Here is a 19,864-nt window from a genome sequence, read left to right as displayed (position 1 = left end):
TCCAAGGGGACAATATATGTGTGTGTGTATATAATATATGTGTGTGTGTATATAAGGCTAATAAATAAGGCTTTTTATGGTATCAACATTTTTTTATACCATGAAATTTCATAATTCTCATCACCAATTTCAATATCACAAAGTACTAATAGCTTAATTAAAAAAAAAAATAAAAAAAAAACTCTCAAGCCTACTGAAGACAACAGTAAAGTAAACAGTCAGGGATAAAATAAGAACAAAGAAACCAATTACAAGCAACAGGACAAAACTACAATAGAACAAACACCTACTTGAAAAACTTCAATAACTAAATAAGTAATACTACAGAAATTGCATAAGTAATTGGCCTGTGCATGGCCATTTTGCTAGTTTAAAAAAATGAAAAAATGGTCGGTGTGCCAGGCGCATGATCCAAAAGGGTTGTAGTTAGTCTCTTAATGATTCATGGGTGTGTTTTGGGCGTAACGTGCAATAAACCAATCAGAGTGTAATCTCCCATTCCCTTTAAAAGCCAGGTGCGCTTGCACTGTGGCGGATTCGCTATTTACATGGTGGAATATAGAGACCCTCAACCTGAAGAGTCAGTTTAAATACATGTGCAAATTGCCACGCTTGGTCAAATAATTAGCCAATTTCATTCATCGTTACTGCAAATAGGTAATTCTGATACATGCATTGACTATCTTATGACATGACATCATTATGTACACAATAATAATCTTTTTATTTTTTATTTTTGGCATGTTTTTGTGCTGCTGCACATCTCTGTGTGTGTAATAAGCAGAGTGTATGCGCGTTGCGCACCCACATATAGGCGCATATTACTGACGTGCCCTTTAAATAACAAAAAAAAATTGCCCCATTGACTTTAGACCAGGTTTTTGTTGGTCAATGGCGCAGTTGCCTCAAAATAGCAACAAACCAACAATGAGCCTGAACACACCTCGTATTCAGACCAGCATGCCCATGGGTGAACAGATGGGCTCAAATGCATTTGCTATTTAAACAACATTGGCGCTGGACGTAAAAATGATAACTGCATCAGGCTGAAACTAGCAAAAAACACTTGCGTCGCATTTGCCATCTCATTGCACCAGGTGTATGACAGGGCCCAATAAATACAAAAAACACTGAATAGTTTTTGCTGTGTTAATTAAATACAAATTTATTCTTATTAAAGTTACAAAAGTGATTCAGTCAGGAGCAGTGAACCCAATAAGGCGGCAAAAAGAACTAAGTTCAGTACTCGTGCTCTATGAGCAGCGGCTTCATGTGCGAGCTTCTCTCAGACGGCGCTCAGAAACCATCTCACATTAATTCTCTTTCACTGCTTATTGCGTTTCAACGGTTTAAAGTCACTTGTTTTTAAACAGCAATGCTTAAAACACATGCAAATAATAAGTTTTCATGAGGCCACAGCATGGCAATGTCACGTGAGACGATAGTCCAAAATCTTTACCAGTGGACAAATTTCTACGGGTTAATTGTGTCTACCAGTATATTGCCCACCCCTATCACAGAGAGGACCCCTGAAGACCGTGTGTTGAGGTCAAAAAGTCTTTTAAAATATCACATGATTTGACGTTTTTTATGACAAGGCAAGCTTAGTTCAAGTTGTACAACGTCATGTGGTGTTCAACTCTCCAAAAACTATTTAAAAAGATGTTTATGAATTACAATTAATGATATTTGTGTCATTAAAAAATATCTTACTTAAAAAAAAAAATATATATATATATATATATATATATATATATAATATATATTTAAAATCAAACTGATTAAAATGGTATGAAGATTGTACTATCACCCAGAAATATGTCAAATTAAGAAGTAAAATGGTTTAGGAATGCCATTCAATATTGACTTTTAAAATCTAAAAACAGAAAGTCAAGTCTGACACAAACACATGCAATGGGACAAAAACATCTCTCAAGACAATAACACACTGCCGGCTCCTGAGACCTTAAACTGTTTTCTGTTAAACAATAATAAAACAGTTTCTGCTCTGCCTTGGCATAACAAACTCCTACAGATTTGCTGTCTTATTGACCCTAAAGAGGCCGGGAGTCACTTACAGAGCTTAACAGCTTCTTCAGCTAAGCGTGGATGCGCACATAAACACACAGGGAGAGAAGAAAACACTTGCGCTTGACACGCTGACTTCTAGAAAAGCGCAGTCCTCTGAGGGAAAGAAATATAATCCAATCAGCAGTCAAAGGACATGCAGTACAGGCAGAGCCGAGCATCCCAACAGACACACGAAAGACTGCACAAAACTGAGAAACACACACAGATGTTCTGAGAGCATTACAATAGTTTCTCTGTCTGTAAAAGTGTGTTCTCTCCTGAGAGTCATGCTGCTTTAAAGTGGCTGGATGCAGAGGTTTTTCCCACCAGTACCTCATGCCTCCATAACACACATACATACACAGACACAACTTTTAGATGCATAATCTGGTCTCCGATTAGAAATTATAGAAATTGCAGTAACGCAGTAACAGAACTTAATCGTGAGAGCCGCTGACCCAGAGGGAGCAGTTGTCATGTATAGGTATGAAACAGCTTCACAAACAGTCTTTTCAACCACACAGTATCATTATTTCTGTATTACAATAAATCAAATTATCACAGAAGTTCTGGGATGACAGTTTATAGTTCAGATATAAACACTGATGTCTAAGGTAGTCCTCAAGTAAATCACCTGAAAGTACCTTGTCGCTTCAAATTGTATTAATTATATCGTTACACCAGTAGGTGGTGACAAGTGACTTAAAAAAAAAATGTATTTGTCATTGAATCATTCATTCAAGAGATTCGTTCAAAAATACTGATTCATCCAGTACTGAAACAAGTGAAGTATTTGAAAAATTTGTTCAAACCGATTTAAAAATGAATAAATAATAAGGATTAAAACGAATTATTTTTAAATAGATTGCAGCAATTAACATTTTGTCAGAACCTCTAATAAATTACATGTTATTTTGTTTAGTTGTCTATTCAGAATCGTGGGAGAATAGTGATCTTTACTTGAAATAAACAAATTAGAAAATGACTTGTATGTTAGCTGTGCTTCATACATCACTACACTATTGACAATGGACCTTTTTGGGCAGAGAAATTTTGCTAATGTGACTGCAAAAAGTAAAGAGCAGTTCTATCACACTAGCCTCATGTTAACATGAGTAATACTATGTCTTGCTATAAACAGTGTACATTTTAATGTGTACTGCTTTGTTATTCTCGCTACATCTTGCCTCACCACAAATTTTACTTAAAGGGGTGGTTGATTATGATTTCACTTTTTAAACTTTAGTTAGTGTGTAATGTTGCTGTTTGAGCATAAACAACATCTGCAAAGTTACAATGTTCAAAGTTCAGAGCAAAGAGAGACATTTTCTTTTACAGAAATCACTTTTTAAGGACTACAACAAACGGCTGGTAGGGACTACATCAAGCTTTTTCCCGGGTTGGTGACATCACTAACCCCAAAATTTACATAAACCCTGCCCCTGAGAACATGCAACAAAGGGGGTGAGGCCATGTTGGGCTGCTTTAGAGAAGAGGAAGAGTTGTTGTAGTAGAGTGTTGTTACCATGCCGTCATTTTACACCGGACTACTTCACAAACGAGGGTCAATTCAACGCTGGATTTGCACAAAAGATTAACATGACGGCACATGCTAGTCGATGAGCTGAATCAACTCCACAGCAACTACATAAATTTATCCACTAACCATTCAGAAATGTCCAGTTTCATTCTAAAAGTTGTAACTTCTTCCTGAGTCTCTCCATCAGTGTCGACTCCGGTTTGAACAATGTAAGGCTGAACACCGTTACTGACAATCCTCATTTTGGCTGCGTGAGATTCTCCAGCTTTGTTGTTGTTGAGCAACCGAAGAGTGAGCTGTTAAAGCTCCGCCCTCTTCTGGAAAGGGGCCGGGAGCAGCAGCTCATTTGCATTTAAAGGGACACACACAAAAACTACATATTTTTGTTCACACCCAAATAGGGGCAAATTTGACAAGCTATAATAAATGATCTGTGGGGTATTTTGAGCTGAAACTTCACAGACACATTCTGGGGACACCAGAGACTTATATTACATACTGTGTAAAGGGGCATAATAGGTCCCCTTTAAAAAATAATAAATAAATAAATAAATATTAAGAGAGAAGTCAGAATTACTTATGATAAAATTGATATATATGAAATGAATGCTGTTGACTGAGCTAAACTTGTATTGAACCCATAACATTCCTTTAGTATCTGCCTGTTAACGATTAGCATGAATTCTCAAAACAATCCATTGTGACTGAGACTCACATACACTTGTGTCGGATATGAGGTGTGTGTGAGAGAGAGATGAGCATATGCGGGTGTGTCAGGGTCAGTTTGGACCTTATAATAGGAAAAACACTGGCAATGACATGCAGTCAGGCCCACACAGCAACACTGGCCCCCAAAATTATATATTTGGACATTTAAGTCATACATAAAATGTCTGGATGATTTTGCATTACATTAAAAAACAAAACAAAAACAAAAACAAAAAACAAAGCAACTTGCATCTGCAAATAAATGATAAATATATTTTATATTTACTGTATATTTATACAGTATTTATTAAAATTTTCATCATATTATTATTTAAAGCACTTCTTAATATCTTATAATTTTTCAAAGTAAATAATTTATACCACCAGTGGTACAAATACCTTTCAAAAGGAATGCTAAATATTTTTTACTGGCAATCAAGAAAAAATACAGATTAAGAAAATGCAATGGAAGAGAACTTGATACATGAAATCAAGCGTTTTAAAATAATAACTGTAATTTAGCAAAACTCCTGTGCAAGATTACAGTTAATAATTATTTGATTCACCAGCAGCTCTTGGGTGATGCGATATTGCAATCCGTGGGTGGACTATTAGGGTGAAAAGTAAATAAGGATTTTTCACCTAGTGCTTTATTTACATAAGCAAACTACTCTCTATTGCTAATGACTCTACCTTTTGTTTCTGTCGGCAGAGCAAACAAAAACATCCGCTTTTATGTGCAGAGAAAGAGAGAGCGAGAGATACTGAAATCAGACAGAGCAAGACATAGGAGCGTTGTGATCTGGAGGAAGAGTCCGTTTGAGGCAGAACAAGCTGTTCGGGGATTGTTTTTTGGTAGTATTCCATGAGCAGGAGGGAATTGAGAGACAGAATGGGTCAGGCGGGCTGAGTGGTGAGCTACAGGGGCATTTCAGCTCCCCATTCCCCTCTTCCATCACCATCTGCTCCAACAGAATTAATAACTTCATTACCAATTCAATCTGCATCAGCTTCCTTAAACGTGAAATCAACAGGCGTCCACTGTGTAAATAGCCTATAGTAGAACTGGAAGTTCTTTTCACTCTTACAACAATAATATGGTTATCATAGTTTAGCCATTAGTGTTGTTTGCTGAGTGGTTGCTTAACCAAAAATCTCTATACTTTACACTGTACAAATTTTGACAGTAGAAGACTGTAAAAATGCTATGGTAAAAACTTGATAATTAATTAATGGTAAGTTCCCTAACTCTATACAATGAAAAACTGTAACAAATATAATGGGACATTTCATGTAATTTTACATGAAAATACTGTTAAATGTACAGTTTTTGAGTCATCTTATAATTTACAGTGAAAAACCATAAATTTACATTTCCAGAATTCCCTACGACAGCTCACTTTTGATGGTTTTTCAACTCGCTGGGTAGTTTTATTTAACTCAATTATTGTTTAAAATTTAATGTATTGCTTAATTAAAAATGAACCCAAAATATGTTGGAAATGAACATTTATTAATAAATTTAATGAATAATAATTAAACAAACATTAAATTGCTTATTATTAAATGTTCACCTTTTGATTATTATTGTTGCCTCTAGTAATTATGTGTCTGATTTTTAATTTCCAAACTATTTTTGGTTCATTTTAAGCCAGCCATATGAGTTAAATAAAACGTTGGGCAAACATTTAACCCAACCGCTAGGTTAAAACAACCCAATCGCTGGGTTTGTCCATTTTCAACCCAACTTTGGTTGTTTTTAACCCAGCATTTTTTAAAGTGAATGCGGATTTCAATTAGTCCAATAATGGCAGTGATTGTCAGTTCCCAACATGCTTTGCATAAGGCTAAAAATGGAGAGTAAATATTGAATTTAAGTGTTATTTTATTTTATGTTTTTTTTTTTTTTTTGAGAGAAGGGAAATATCTGTTAATGTTTAATGTTCAGTTATGTTACATTTAGTTATGTTACATTACCATTGTGCAGAAGAGTAGAGATTATGGTTAGGTTGTGGATAAGTGCATGTACTAATACTGTGAAGCATGTTGCTTTGTTCAATAAGCAATAACAATGAGCATTTAAGGATTCAAGCCTTTAAAAATACTCAAAAATATCATGTGTAGTATTGTTACCATAAAATTTTTTACAGTTTTGAAATAACTTTTTTTTTTTTTTGCAAATTAGGGTTTTATGTTACACCTTGTGTTGTGCCTTCTTTATATTAGTATTAACCTTAACTTGTGGAATATATATATATACAGTGCTCAGCATAAATGAGTACACCCCCTTTGACAAGTAACATTTTAAACAATATCTCAATGAACACAAAATGTTGACCAGACTAAGTTTTATATAACATCTGTTTAACTTATAACATGAAAGTAAGGTTAATAATATAACTTAGAACAAAATTTTCACTTAGGGGTGTACTCACTTTTGTGGCCAGCGGTTTAGACATTAATGGCTGTGTGTTGAGTTATTTTGAGGGGACAGCAAATTTACACTGTTATACAAGCTGTACACTCACTACTTTACATTGTAGCAAAGTGTCATTTCTTCAGTATTGTCACATAAAAAGATATATATATATATATATATATATATATATATATATATATATATATATATATATATATATATATATATATATATTATTGCAGTTTAGATATGACTCAGGTTCCTCCTATAATGTGAGACTTGGGATTTGTTTGCCCACTATATTGTCTGCCCAGGTAAAATCATAACACCTTGTCCCAACCATTTGCGACACGATAAGTTCCAGTGACAAGCAATTTGTCTGTCCACACCAGACGAGACAAAATCAATCACAAATCACAGCCAATCAGAAGACTGTGTGGGCGGAGCTCTCTGTGCAAGTGCACTGCTGACTTGCACTCACAAGCATATAGCTGTCACGGCTGGTCAGGATAAAAACTCTGGTTAACTTGAAGACTTGTTATTGTGTGTCACATTGTCAAATCATGTCGTATCTGGTTAGGACATTTTGTAAGTCTGACTGTCCAGAAAAGTAATATCACATGTCTCTGCATGATCTGAGCTATCATTCATGCTAATACTAGGGCATTAGCATTAGAGAAGCTGTAACAAGCACATTGAGAGATGTGGCTTGTATTGAAAAGATCAAAATGAACAAAATGTGTGATAAAGTCAAAAGCTACAAGAAGTATAATCATGATCTTGTACACAAAGTGACAATCCAAAGCCTTGAGTCAATCACGCCAGGCAAGAGCTCTCATGAAAGTCCCAGACAACGGTTAACAGGATCTTGAGAGGCATGAATGGTTGGTTAAAGAAAAGCAGGACTGGTCAGGCCTGAGCCAGGAACAGTTCAAGTGCCCGAGCGGAGAACGGTTGCATGGAAACTGTTGGCTGAAGAGCCGAAGAGCATAAGATGATGTGTTACTGAGGGAGATATGTTCAGCACAATGACACAAATGTGTGGAGTGAGCTCTCTGGTTTGCGACGAGTGCCAGAAATCTCGAGTGGTGACTGGAGATGGCGACTGACTGCGAGTGGCGAGTTGGCAGCGGTACGGGAGGAAGGGTCCATCTGCACACATGCTGCCAAACAGAGGAAATGACAAACTAAATATGGTTCCAATAAAGTGTTAGAAATACCTCCTTCAGACAGACAAAGGTCGAGGCAAAACTTGTATGAGCGCTGATGACAAAATCACTAATTAACACAGGACTGTATAAGACATTACATTCAAGAGAATACATAGATAATTTTATGTCAGGCAGAGGAGGTGAATGAATCACTGAATGAAAGAGATTTTGAATGAGATTGTGCTTGTCCACACAAAAGGTGCTTGTTGTAGGTAGTTGCTACACTCTTAAAAGAACAGTTCTTAAAAGAACCATTTTTTCCTTAGTGTGAAGAGAATTTCATAATCTAAAGAACCTTTATCCACTACAAAGAACCTTTTGTGCAACTGAAAAGGTTCCATGGATGTTAAAGGTTCTTCATGGAACCATTGATGCCAATGAAGAACCATTATTTTTAAGACACTTGAGTGTTGGTCATTTCTATGTGGATACTAAGACCTTCTGAGAGGTTTTGAATATATTGCATTGCTCTTTCAATGTAAGTCTAGAGGATTTTTCCCCCATTTTATCGTCCGACAGGCGGAAATTGTCTGAACACTAATGGTGCGGTGACGTTAGCGAACAATTTGGCTAAATTTGGCAAAAAAAAAGCTCCATTGTCTATTGTCAATAATGTAGCAATGCATGAAGCACAACTCACAGATAAGTCACTTTCAAGCCAAGCTGCTTTATGTTGGTCAGCATGACGAATTCATGTTACCAACTTAAACAAGCGAAATCTGTGTGGGGAACTTTTTCGCCTTCACACGAAACCCACATGGATTGAACACACGGATTCCTATTGAAATGACTGGATTTTGACTGTTACATTGCGCTGAGCAGCTGTAATTCAAGTCTGTATTTGTGTCTGGACTAGGTTTGAGTGAACAAATATCAAAGATTGTATCAGCCAATAAGTATGTATTTTGAATAATGTTAAACTTGATTAATTTTTGAAATTTTAAAATGTATTTGCTGTGGTTTTGATTGGTGGGTTGTCCTTGCTACAGTGTAATTATACATTTAAGTACTGAGTAATATTAATTAACATGTACTTACCATAGGGTTAGGGTTAGGAACAGGATTCGGTTTAGGGTTAGTTGCATGTAATTATTAATAATTTACTGTTAATACTATAGTAAGTACATGCAACGTGTAAAACGGACATAAAGTGTTACCAGTTGATGTTGCTGTGTCATAAAAATGCATATCGCTGGAATCTTATCGTGCCATATTTGGTTTAATCATTCAGGAAGTGAACTCTTAAAACCAGGAAGCACTGAATTAAGCTTCTGAATGTGAAGCCTTTTCATTGTGATGAGAAAAATTTAGAAAGAAAAACTCATTTGACATATTCCAAGAAATATGAATGTCTACTCATGTTGTATTAAAAGTTTAATTTGATACATTTTCAGTGCTTGATAAGCAAGCCTGTTGCCTGAGCTAATTTTCATCAGTAGCTAATAAAGCTGTGCTATTTTTCTGTAAACACAGGAAAAAGTTTTAATGTATACATATATAGTTAAACTGCACACTGAAATTCATTATAGGTGAGATTTTTTTTTTTTTGCTTTTATGCACCTTCATTTTTAGCTTCTCATAAAAAAACTAAGAGAGAGGTTTAGACATCCCATGAGTCAAAGTCAATTTAGCATGGAAACCAAAACTGAGATAAAATGTGTTCTTCGATATGAGTTTGGATGGAAGAGTGAAAATGAAAAACAACTTTTGCTCTCCTATCGTGTTTGCATGCAATACACAAAAGACATTACGTTTGCTTGTATGGGGGAGTAACAAGCCAAATCAGGGTTGTAATTTAATTTCTAAAAAAAGGAATTACAGGGTAGATTTCTAAATAAGGTGTTGGAATGAGAAGGGAATTGTTCATTTGTGTGGCACCTGCTTCAGTCTGAAGCCCAGGAGTATTCCAGGACAGATAATTCCACACATTCACACGGGATGTTATTATAACTTCAGCGAGGTTAGAGGAAGTCACCGCGGCAATTACTCACCTCCCACCAGCCTCATTAAACCTCTGACCAACCACGGCCCCTCATCATACACACAGCACAACGAGACAGCCAATCAGGGAGCAGACAGGCGGCATGCCGCCGCCCACACAGTGACAGGGTATTGAGAGGTTGTCTGTCTGAGCACCTGAAATACATTTGTTTATTCACAATGTGTCGCCTGGCCAGACGGGGAGGAGGCTCGTCTCTGTGAGACAGAGAATAACAGGAGAGGAGGGCAGGGCTGAGCTAGCGCCGAAGATGGCCTCGCTTTCAGGGACTATGATCATACGCTGCTTTTAGCAAATGTATTTGTATTGAGATTTACGAGTAAAACGCCTGCAAAAAGGGTGATGCTTTTTGTAGCCGCAGGATTGTCCTTAGTGGTATTTTATAGATATCCTGTCACGAAACCACAATGAAATGGTAGAATTAAATGAATAGTTCACCCAAAAAAGGAAATTATGTCATCATTTGCACACCGTTATGCCTTTTCAAACATGTATGGCTTCTTACTTCTTTAGTTTGCAGCATGAAAGGCAGAATGTGCAAGCTGCTCTTTTCCACACAATGAAAATAAATGAGGACTGGGGCTGTTAAGCTTCAAAAATGGAGAAAAAAAAAAAAAAATGTAGCTCAAATACATCTAATTTGTGTGATTTTTATATTGCATTTGGCATTCCAAAGTATTATTGTTGTTAAAGGAATAGTTTACCCAAAAATGAATCATTTCCTCATACAGGTTTGTTCCAGGTTTGTTGTATGAATTTCTTTTTTTTTCTGCTGAACACGAAAGAAGACATTTTGAAGAATATGGGTAACCAAACAGGCCCAGGGCCCCATTTACTTCTACAGTATGGACAAAAATAATAATATTATTGAAGTCAATGGCGCCCATCAACTGTTTGGTTACTGACATTCTTCAAAATATCTTCTTTTGTGTTCAGCAGAAGAAAGAAATTCATACAGGTTTGGAACAACTTAAGGGTGAGGAAATGATGACAGAATTTTCATTTTTGGGTGAACTACCCCTTTAAATAAAACTAAAACTACTACAATAGTTTTTTGTTAATTGAAATAAAGCAGAAAATTAAAGTAAATATAAATATTAGTTGAACACTAGTTGCACATTAGTTGAAGATTTAAACTTTGAAGTTAAGTTGGTTAATCTGAAGTACATAGTTGAAGTAAATTAATTAAAACTAAATGTAAATATAAAAAAGCTGAGAAAAAGTAAAAAGCATATAACAATTACTAAAACAAACTAAAATTAAAACTATAAAAATAAAGCTAAATGACTGAAAAATCTCATTAAATCTCATTTAAATAATATTAAAATAACACTGCTCAAAACCAACGACATTGCCATTACTGGGGTACTGTTTTTTTTTTTTTTGTAGCTTGACAGCCACTGTCACTGTCATTGTGAATGAAACAGCAGCATGAACATTCTGCTTAATGCCTCCTTTTGTGTTCCAAAGAAGAAAAAGTCATATGAATTGAACTGATCCTTTTGAATGTAAATGTAAGGAATGGACAGAGCTTTAATGTAAATGTAAGGAAATAAATAAATTAATTAATATGACATCTTCAATGGAAACTTTATGTGACTCTTCCAGTACAAGGTGTAAAAAAAGAAACAGAGGACAATAGTTACAGTCCAGTTGCACTCCTCTTTCTCATCTGTAGTTCTCTTGTTCCACTCTGTCTGAAGCAGAACTGATGTGCAATCATTCCCGTTACACAGGAGAGCCATTCGCCCACATGACAGCCACAAACAGAAAATCTTGAATGTCAGGAATGTCATTCATCAAAACTTAATTTTTGGTACCTTGTGTGTACCTTTTTCTAGTTTTTTAAGGTTCTAGTTACAAACTTTATTGAAATCAATGGGCTCCCCTGTGAACCAATAGGACCACAGCAAGAAAATCTGAGAAAGTACATATAAAAAAAAAAATAGCCTGCAAGATTAAGAACGGATGAAAGAATATTGACTTAATATTGAGCAATTAAAGTGTGTCTCATCCCCGGTTGTTTAAACACGGTGTCCCCATGCACAGCCTGATGAATCTGCCTCTAGATCCCGCCGGAGTGGAGCGCTGATGACTAACATGATATTTTTACTCAGTAATTATGTAACTCATCGGAAACGCAGCACAAGTGTGAAGCACATGGAAGGTGCAGATACGGTCCACGCGATCCAGGAATTGTTTGCCCACCAAAGTGTTTCTGACACCTTTTGCTTTGCACATTATGTCCAGGATTGTCCGTGCCAAAGCTCTGCTTTAAGCAACCTTTATTTTAAGGCTTTGTTCCTGGTAATATTCAGATTATATATGTATCGACTTATATTAAATGGCTTGAAGAATCATCATATCACAGAAGAACATTCATCAAGTCACAGAGGTTATAACACTCAAGGAAGTAACAAGTTTGCGCAACTGCGAAATTAGGGTAACACAGCATTTCAAAGTCGTTTTTTGGAAGCTGTGACGTACCTTAATGTCAGCCAGTAACCAGTGTCTCCAGTAAGCACGAGAGGGTTTCTTACGACTTGGAGCATCTGGGTCCACCATTAATAAAGTGTATTTCTTCTCCTAGACAAAAAAAGAAGGAAATGAATAAAGAAAAAAAATATTTGACTTCAGAACTTCACATTAACCATTCAGAATGAGTTTTGTCAGTATGATATATGATATGTGAGATATGATATATGATATATAATATATGAGATAAGATATATGATTGATATATGATATGCGAGATATATGCGAGATGTATGATATGATACATGATATATGATATGAGATATATGAGATATATGATATGATATATGATATATAATATATGAGATAAGATATATGATTGATATATGATATGCGAGATATATGCGAGATATATGATATGATATATGATATATATGAGATATGATATATGATATGAGATATATGATATGATATATAATATAGGAGATGATATATGATATGATATATGATATATAATATATGAAATATATGATATGAGATATATGATATGAGATATATGATATATGATGAGATAATACTCAGGGCCATAACTACCACAAAAACAGCTAATCATTTTTTTTTTTTTTTCACCAACTGATTCTCATGGTTACGTCCTTGATAGTAATGTAATAATAATTATGTATTAAAAATAATACATTTTGCTTTTTGTTCTTATCAACATGGATCTGAGCTTTACTTTCCTTCAGCGATTTGCTTTAGAAACATCAGGTACTTTAACTATTTCTGAGAACCCAGCGTCTTTAGCAAGTGACGTACGGAAGAAAACTTTAATTAGTTACTGATATTCTCAGGCAACCTTCCATTCTCACACATTCACCAAATCACAATCTGTCTGCGAAGTTTTCTTTACTTTCTCCCTTTCTCTCTCTCTCTCATAAAAACACTTCTCCATAAACAACCTGGCACATATTTTGGGTGCTACACATTAACAATGACTGACCAACTTAATTGCTCCAACTACTCATCTTCGCAAGTCCCCTTAAAGTTGAAGAACTGGGAGAGCAGATTGAATTATTGCGTGAGCACATTTGTCATCCCTGGTGAGGAGCCCAAAATCTGCCAGACCATATGATAGCGTTATTATTATACGCCTCTCTCAAGAAAACAGTACTGTCAATCACGATTGTTGCCATGCAACAATAGCTCCTCCCCACAACATCAAGACTTAGAAAAAGAATAATAAAACACAGTATAAAGTTAAACAATGCAGTATGGTTTTCCAAAAAAGGGAAATTAAGGACAAAAAAACAAAATGATTGCAAATTATCAAGTCAAGTCAAATTTATTTATATAGCGCTTTATACAATATAGATGGTCTCAAAGCAGCTTCACATTAATAAACAGAAAAATTGCAGTGTTAAATTCGATTAAAAACAGTGTCATTATTTAGCTCAGTTTAGTTCAGGGCTGTTTCAATTCAGTTCAATATACATGTCAGTGTTGCAGAGTTCAATTCAATTATGAAAAGATCATCAATTATGAAACAATTATCATAAAAGAAAACAAAAGTAATGCATTTAAAAATAAAAGGACCAAAATTACACAGCAAACATAAATTATTATACATTAAATTAAATAAGCTTTATATTAAACAGAGGACATACGTCTATTTATTTTGTTGTTGTTGTTGTTGTTTAGATGTTGCCAGTCTAAGAAAAGAGTTTTTCTTATTTCATCTGCAGCCTCAAGACAATTTAATCAGACAAGCCTATGTTTAAGCAACTACAGCATGGAATTAAAAATCCCCGATATTCGAAGGCCTCTACAGCCTAAATCCTTTGCTCACCTGACACAAAGCAATAAGCTCAAACAACCATAAGCCTAATAATCGGATGATGTTTAAGTTTAAGTGATAGCAGCTCCAGGCGATATTCAAACAGCCAGAACAATGCTGCCTCCTCCACGGGCTGTCACGGTAAACCCTGACTGGATCGCACTGATCTGACCCCCCTGTGGACAGATTAACCACCCTTCTCAGACCTGTTGCTGAAAATGCGATTCCAGTTCTTATCGGCCATGATGAAGAGCAGATGAAACAAACAGACCTTTGGAGGTGAATGAATGATTAGTACTTGTTAATCCAGCACTTAAATAAATCTCAATATTTTAATGTCCAGATTTTAATGCTACACTGCATAAAGTTGGATATATAGTACATCCTACATTACCTGCATACATACAGTATACTCACATAAAGCAATATATACTATATAGCAAATCTCAGTGATTGTTTATATTGTTGCAAAAATATAAACTGTATTATCTCACAGATCTACATATAATGTTGGAAATATAATGTATCTGCAAACATATACTTTCCTTAAAAAGATATACACTATATAGTAAATTCTAATTGTCTGATTTTTAAAAATATTTGTCGCAAAATGTAACTATATTATTTGCATACATACAGTATACTCACTTTGGATGATATATAATATATAGGAAATCTCAGTTGCTTGATCAGTCACTGTAAACCCTAATGCTCAAAATAATTAATTGGCTTGAGTAGGGTAAACTTAAATTAAACAAATGAGTTCAATCAAATTAAATTTTATGAGTATTTAGAACTTTCTTTTTCTTTTGAGTTCACAAAACTGACACATTTTAAGTAATCTGAATTGTTTCATTGTTTTGAGTTTTATGAACTTGATTCTTTTAATTTAGACAAACTTAAGTTTAACTGAAACTTTCTATTTCCCAGCATGCTTTGCCATGACACTCCAAAGAGAGCGTACATTCTAAAATTAAGTGTTATATAATGTTTTTTTTTTTGTGCAAGATTAAAATTAATGTTCAGAAATTGCTATGCTACGCTAATGCTATCAAAACATTGTGTTGCCAATTAGCAAGTTAGCATTTACTGAATTAGCTAGTTAAAGCTAGCCGATTTCCACTACTAAAAATATTTAAGTTGAGATTACATGGTATTTTAAGTTAAATGTATGAATTAGCTTGCTCAAATATTTAAAGTTAAGAGCAAATAAAATATATTGGTACAAAATAAAAAATCTGCCAGTTCTGCTTACTTAAACTTTGAATTTCTTAACTTAAAATTTTTAATGTAACTGATTACCTAATTTTTTGAGTTTTGCCAGCTTATTCGGGTTTACAGTGTATAGTTGCAGAATGTAAACTATATTATTGCCCAGCTCTGATCAGCTAAATGAGACTATAAGGCATGAAGATATTAAGATATTATAAACAATAACATCATAGTTGTGTCCCAAATGACACGCTATACACTATGCACTTATTCACTATGTATTGTATGAATTTTATAAAGTTATTTTGTAATTCAACATCGGAGTCTGATATCCCCTCCCCCTCCGCTACGTAATTAAAGCTGTGACAATTGAGTGCATGAAGTCTTCCACACTTCTTTTTTTCCGGTTAAATAAATGCATCACCTGGGTATTTGAAGTGCACTTTTTCTTTTTGGAATTTTCAGTGTGAACATACTATTTGCACTATTTGTACTACAAAAAGGCATAGAATAGTGCATAAGTGTGCAAATTAGGACGCACCTCATTAATTTCTGTGAAGCTGCTTTGAAACAATAGCCGCTTTTTCACTGTCGGGCCAGTGACAACTAACAACGTGCCGGGCGGGTCCAATAGCCTCGGACCTCGAGCACCAAGGCTAAAATCAAGCTGCGTTTCCACTGTCGGGCCAGTAGCCCAGCAGTGCTTACCCTAAAACCTTCATAGAACATCACACAACCCCACACCACCAGCATGGGAAAGCTAGCTTACTGAATACTAGCTAGATTGTAAAATTAACATGCCGTTTGGTCTTTACTTAAAAAAACTTTACTTAAAGTCGCATTTCTTTAGAAAGAATGAGCATTTCTATTCACTTTCCACTAATTTATGCAATCTGAGAAGATTTGAGTGATCTCTTCCGTCTGACTATACTGTTATCCTTTCATCCAGAGCAACAGAGGGAGCTAGACTATATATATTTTATGACATATGCAGATGCATTGCAGAAGTCTGGTATCAACAAAGGCACGGGGAAGAGACGTAAGAAACATGAAACCAAATAAATACACGATTATAATCATATATGATTTGTTTAAGTTCTTTAAGCAGTCTTGTATTTTCTATAACCATGTGTATTTATTATGGCAATGGTTAGCATTTTATCCTAAGTATCCTTTAGCATAAGTATCCTTGACCATCGCATGTAAGTATATTTCTGCCTCAGACACTCGCTGGTGTCTGAAAGTGAGTTTTGAGCTGAAAATCGTCTTAAATGTCTTAAATGTTGAAGTTAGCTGATAGTCTGATATGAAGCATGGGAAATGAGCTGCGGTGTTGACCCTCTCCTGACTCAGATAAACTCCGCCTCTGTTCATGACCACTCATCAAGCCCCAGTTGGCTCGTTTTGGATCAAGGTATTCAGCGAGCCTTCTTTCTTCTTCTTTTGGTGTTTTATGGCAGTTGGCAAACCAACTTAAATGGTGCATTCCCACCACCTACTGGATTGGAGTGTGGAACGCAAAATGGTTGGAAGTTGGGAAACAACAGGGGAGATTTAAAAAAAAAATTAATAATAATAATAATAATAAAATAAAACTGTATCCTAAATTCTATTGATCATTGTTTCTTTTAAGTAATTAAATAATTCACTGTAACTTCTTGAATGGTTTGGACCAAAAAACCCTGGCCATTGTCTCCTAGGAGGCCAGATCAAGCCCCAGAAGTGAGAGTGGAAATGCGACTGGCCCTGGCACACACTAGCATGCTCGCTTTTGGCCTGACAGTGGAAATGCGGCTAATGTCTATTGTGGAAAAAAGCTATACAAATAAATTTGACTTGACATAAACATTTAATTGTAATTTTATTGGGGGCTCGTCCGGGATATGGACTTTGCAGAACTCTGCTCCTCTAAACAATGCTTTACAGATTGTTCTGTCACATCAGTTTCATGTCCATTCCTGGTATCCTTGTGCAGATACTAAGTGAAAGTAACCGTGTTTACTTATTTAGATGGTCATGGCATCACTTGAAAAGCTGGATAAAGTGTTGACAGACAAGTTTGGCAAATGATTCTTTCACAACAGTCTCATGCCAACAAGTGTAATGTTTATTTCAAAAACCATGTGATACTTGAATATTTTAGAAGTATTTTTATTTACAGTACTGCACATTTGCCTGCTAGATTTTCATTGTAAGTGCATTACTATAAATGTGTCTTTAATTGCTTTTTACAAACTGACTGACAAGTTGTAATTATATTCTATGGTAACTGACAACATGCCACAGATGCTGTTAATAGAGCTAATGATATATTTAAATGCAAAAACATTTAATAATTTAATCATTTGAGCAGAGTTCTTCAATATAATAGACACTGTACGTGTTTGTGTGCAGTTTCAAAACTTTTGTCAATGAACAGGTCCAAACTTTTATTCATTATTCCAGTCTCAACAATCATATTATTGTAACATCAGTACACTACTGACATTAGGACCTATTTTCAGTGTTTCCCCTAATAAATGTGGAGAAAGCACATGCATTATGTGGGTGTGTGTCGCTGGGGTAGAGAATATATGTGTGTATGTGTATAATTAATGTGCATTTAGACAGATGGAGGAAGCAAATGCAGTGGAAAGAGAGGACAGGGAGGGAAGGTGTGAAGAGATGCAGTCTTCCCCCCACCAGCTGGGATAGGGTACGGTTTAGGTGTACTAAAAACAACATAAAATCTTAATATTTGTAGATTTAAGTCATTTTCATTTGAATTTCATGAACATGTTGTGATTGTTCGGTAGACATCATCCTTGTTCGAGATGAACTCAAGTCATATGTAGGGACCAGAATGCAGAGAGCCTGGTGCTCGTTTGACTTGGCTTGTAAGCAACCACCTGGAAATGCCCTAGAAAGCACACACCCCACAGCGCCATATTTTGCATAATGCTTCTGAAGATAGGGTCCAAAAGACCAAGGGTCAAAATCATTTCACGAGTATTTTCACAAGATGTTCTATATTTCTACTGTATCTTACACTATAATGCAAATATTTTAAATTATGCTCTACAGGAGCCATGGCCTAGCTGTTAACATGCTTCAGATTTTAAGGTCTGACAGTGTCCCTAGAGAATAAAAAATGGTTTAACATAATAATGGTTTAACGGTTTACCAGTGGAAATAAATCCCTGGTGAGTTTCAGCCTTCAGGCTGTGTCTTGGGTTTTTTCTTCGTTATTATTGGTATTTTTGGTTGCAAAATAATATGCACTTAGGATTTCACACATTTCGGATTCCTGTAGCCTCTTTGCGTGGGACAGGGCACATTAAGGACATATTTAACACATTCAGTATATTGCTTTCCAAAACAATCAACAAAATTCAATATTCAAAATTGCTTGACCTCAGACACATTTAGCTGTGGTGGTCAATCCATATCTTACCGCTATTCCACTGGGGCTGGTGCCGGAGCTGAGTGCGTATGTGTGTGTATAGGGTGGGGACTTGATTCTCTGCATCGGTTCTTCGATTGGATTTTGAGATGTCAGTGTTGCATGCTCTCAAAAATGGAGGCAGATGAAAGCAAACTTGAAGGGCTGAGTTTAAGCACACTAAATGATTGGAGAAGTCCTGCATACATCACCAGAGAAGTCTGTCATTTCACTGAAAGGTCCCAGTGTCATTTTGATTAAACATTATGAGGTCAAAATGTTTTGAACTACTAGTGGACTAACTACCACATTAAAATACAGATTTACCAACAATCAAGTGAACTTTACTATAGGCCTACTATAGACAATCCTGACTCTTTATGGTTTCAGATTTTGGCATCACACCAAAACATCAATGAAAGCTCACATAAGAGGTTCTGATTCCCGCCTGGAGGTCTTTTGAAGACTGCAGTACGATAAGAGCCGTTTGTGTGTACATGTGTTATAGTGAGAAACAGAGAATATGGAACATGGAACATAGAACGTGCAACATAGTAGGTCTGTCTTGAACAAACGCAGCATTGAAAAAGTACATAGGGTGTCCCTGTTTGACCTCATTCATGACTGTAAAATGTAAATGTATTGTTACAATCTCAACTCTATGATTAATCGCTCAATTATCAACACCATACCAAGAATTTACAGTTAATATGCTATTCTAAAATTAGTTAGACTAAGATTAAGGACTTAAGCTCGGGATACACTGCATGATTTTTGGCTGTCCCAGACGAAAGATTGCCATCATGAAGCAATCCTGGCGATTTCTGTGATCGTGGCTCTTAATCGGTTGTCCTATGTCGTACAGTGAGAGCCGTTTTCCCGGACCAAAGATAGCCTACAATCATTTTCTGACAGTGTCAGAAATTCAGCATGATCATCGCACAGTGTGTTTGCTGCTGCGACCTACGTCTACTG

At 35.7% G+C, this 19,864-nt stretch overlaps 1 protein-coding gene across 2 annotated transcripts in view; it reads right to left on the bottom strand.

Annotated features, from left to right (window-relative positions):
- Positions 1 to 19,864, bottom strand: part of LOC127517090 (phosphatidylethanolamine-binding protein 4) — a 137,230-nt gene that overhangs the window by 68,608 nt on the left and 48,758 nt on the right. For both annotated transcript variants that reach the window (XM_051902270.1, XM_051902269.1), the window contains exon 4: positions 12,435 to 12,533. In XM_051902270.1, coding sequence (XP_051758230.1) covers positions 12,435 to 12,533 — 99 coding nt within the window. The remainder of the gene's footprint in view (positions 1 to 12,434; positions 12,534 to 19,864) is intronic.

This window comes from Ctenopharyngodon idella, chromosome 8 (genome assembly GCF_019924925.1).
Source record: "Ctenopharyngodon idella isolate HZGC_01 chromosome 8, HZGC01, whole genome shotgun sequence".
In the NCBI taxonomy this organism is placed as follows: Eukaryota; Metazoa; Chordata; class Actinopteri; order Cypriniformes; family Xenocyprididae; genus Ctenopharyngodon; species Ctenopharyngodon idella.
Note: the sequence above shows the minus strand (reverse complement) of the source record. Positions and strands in the feature narration are given on the sequence as shown.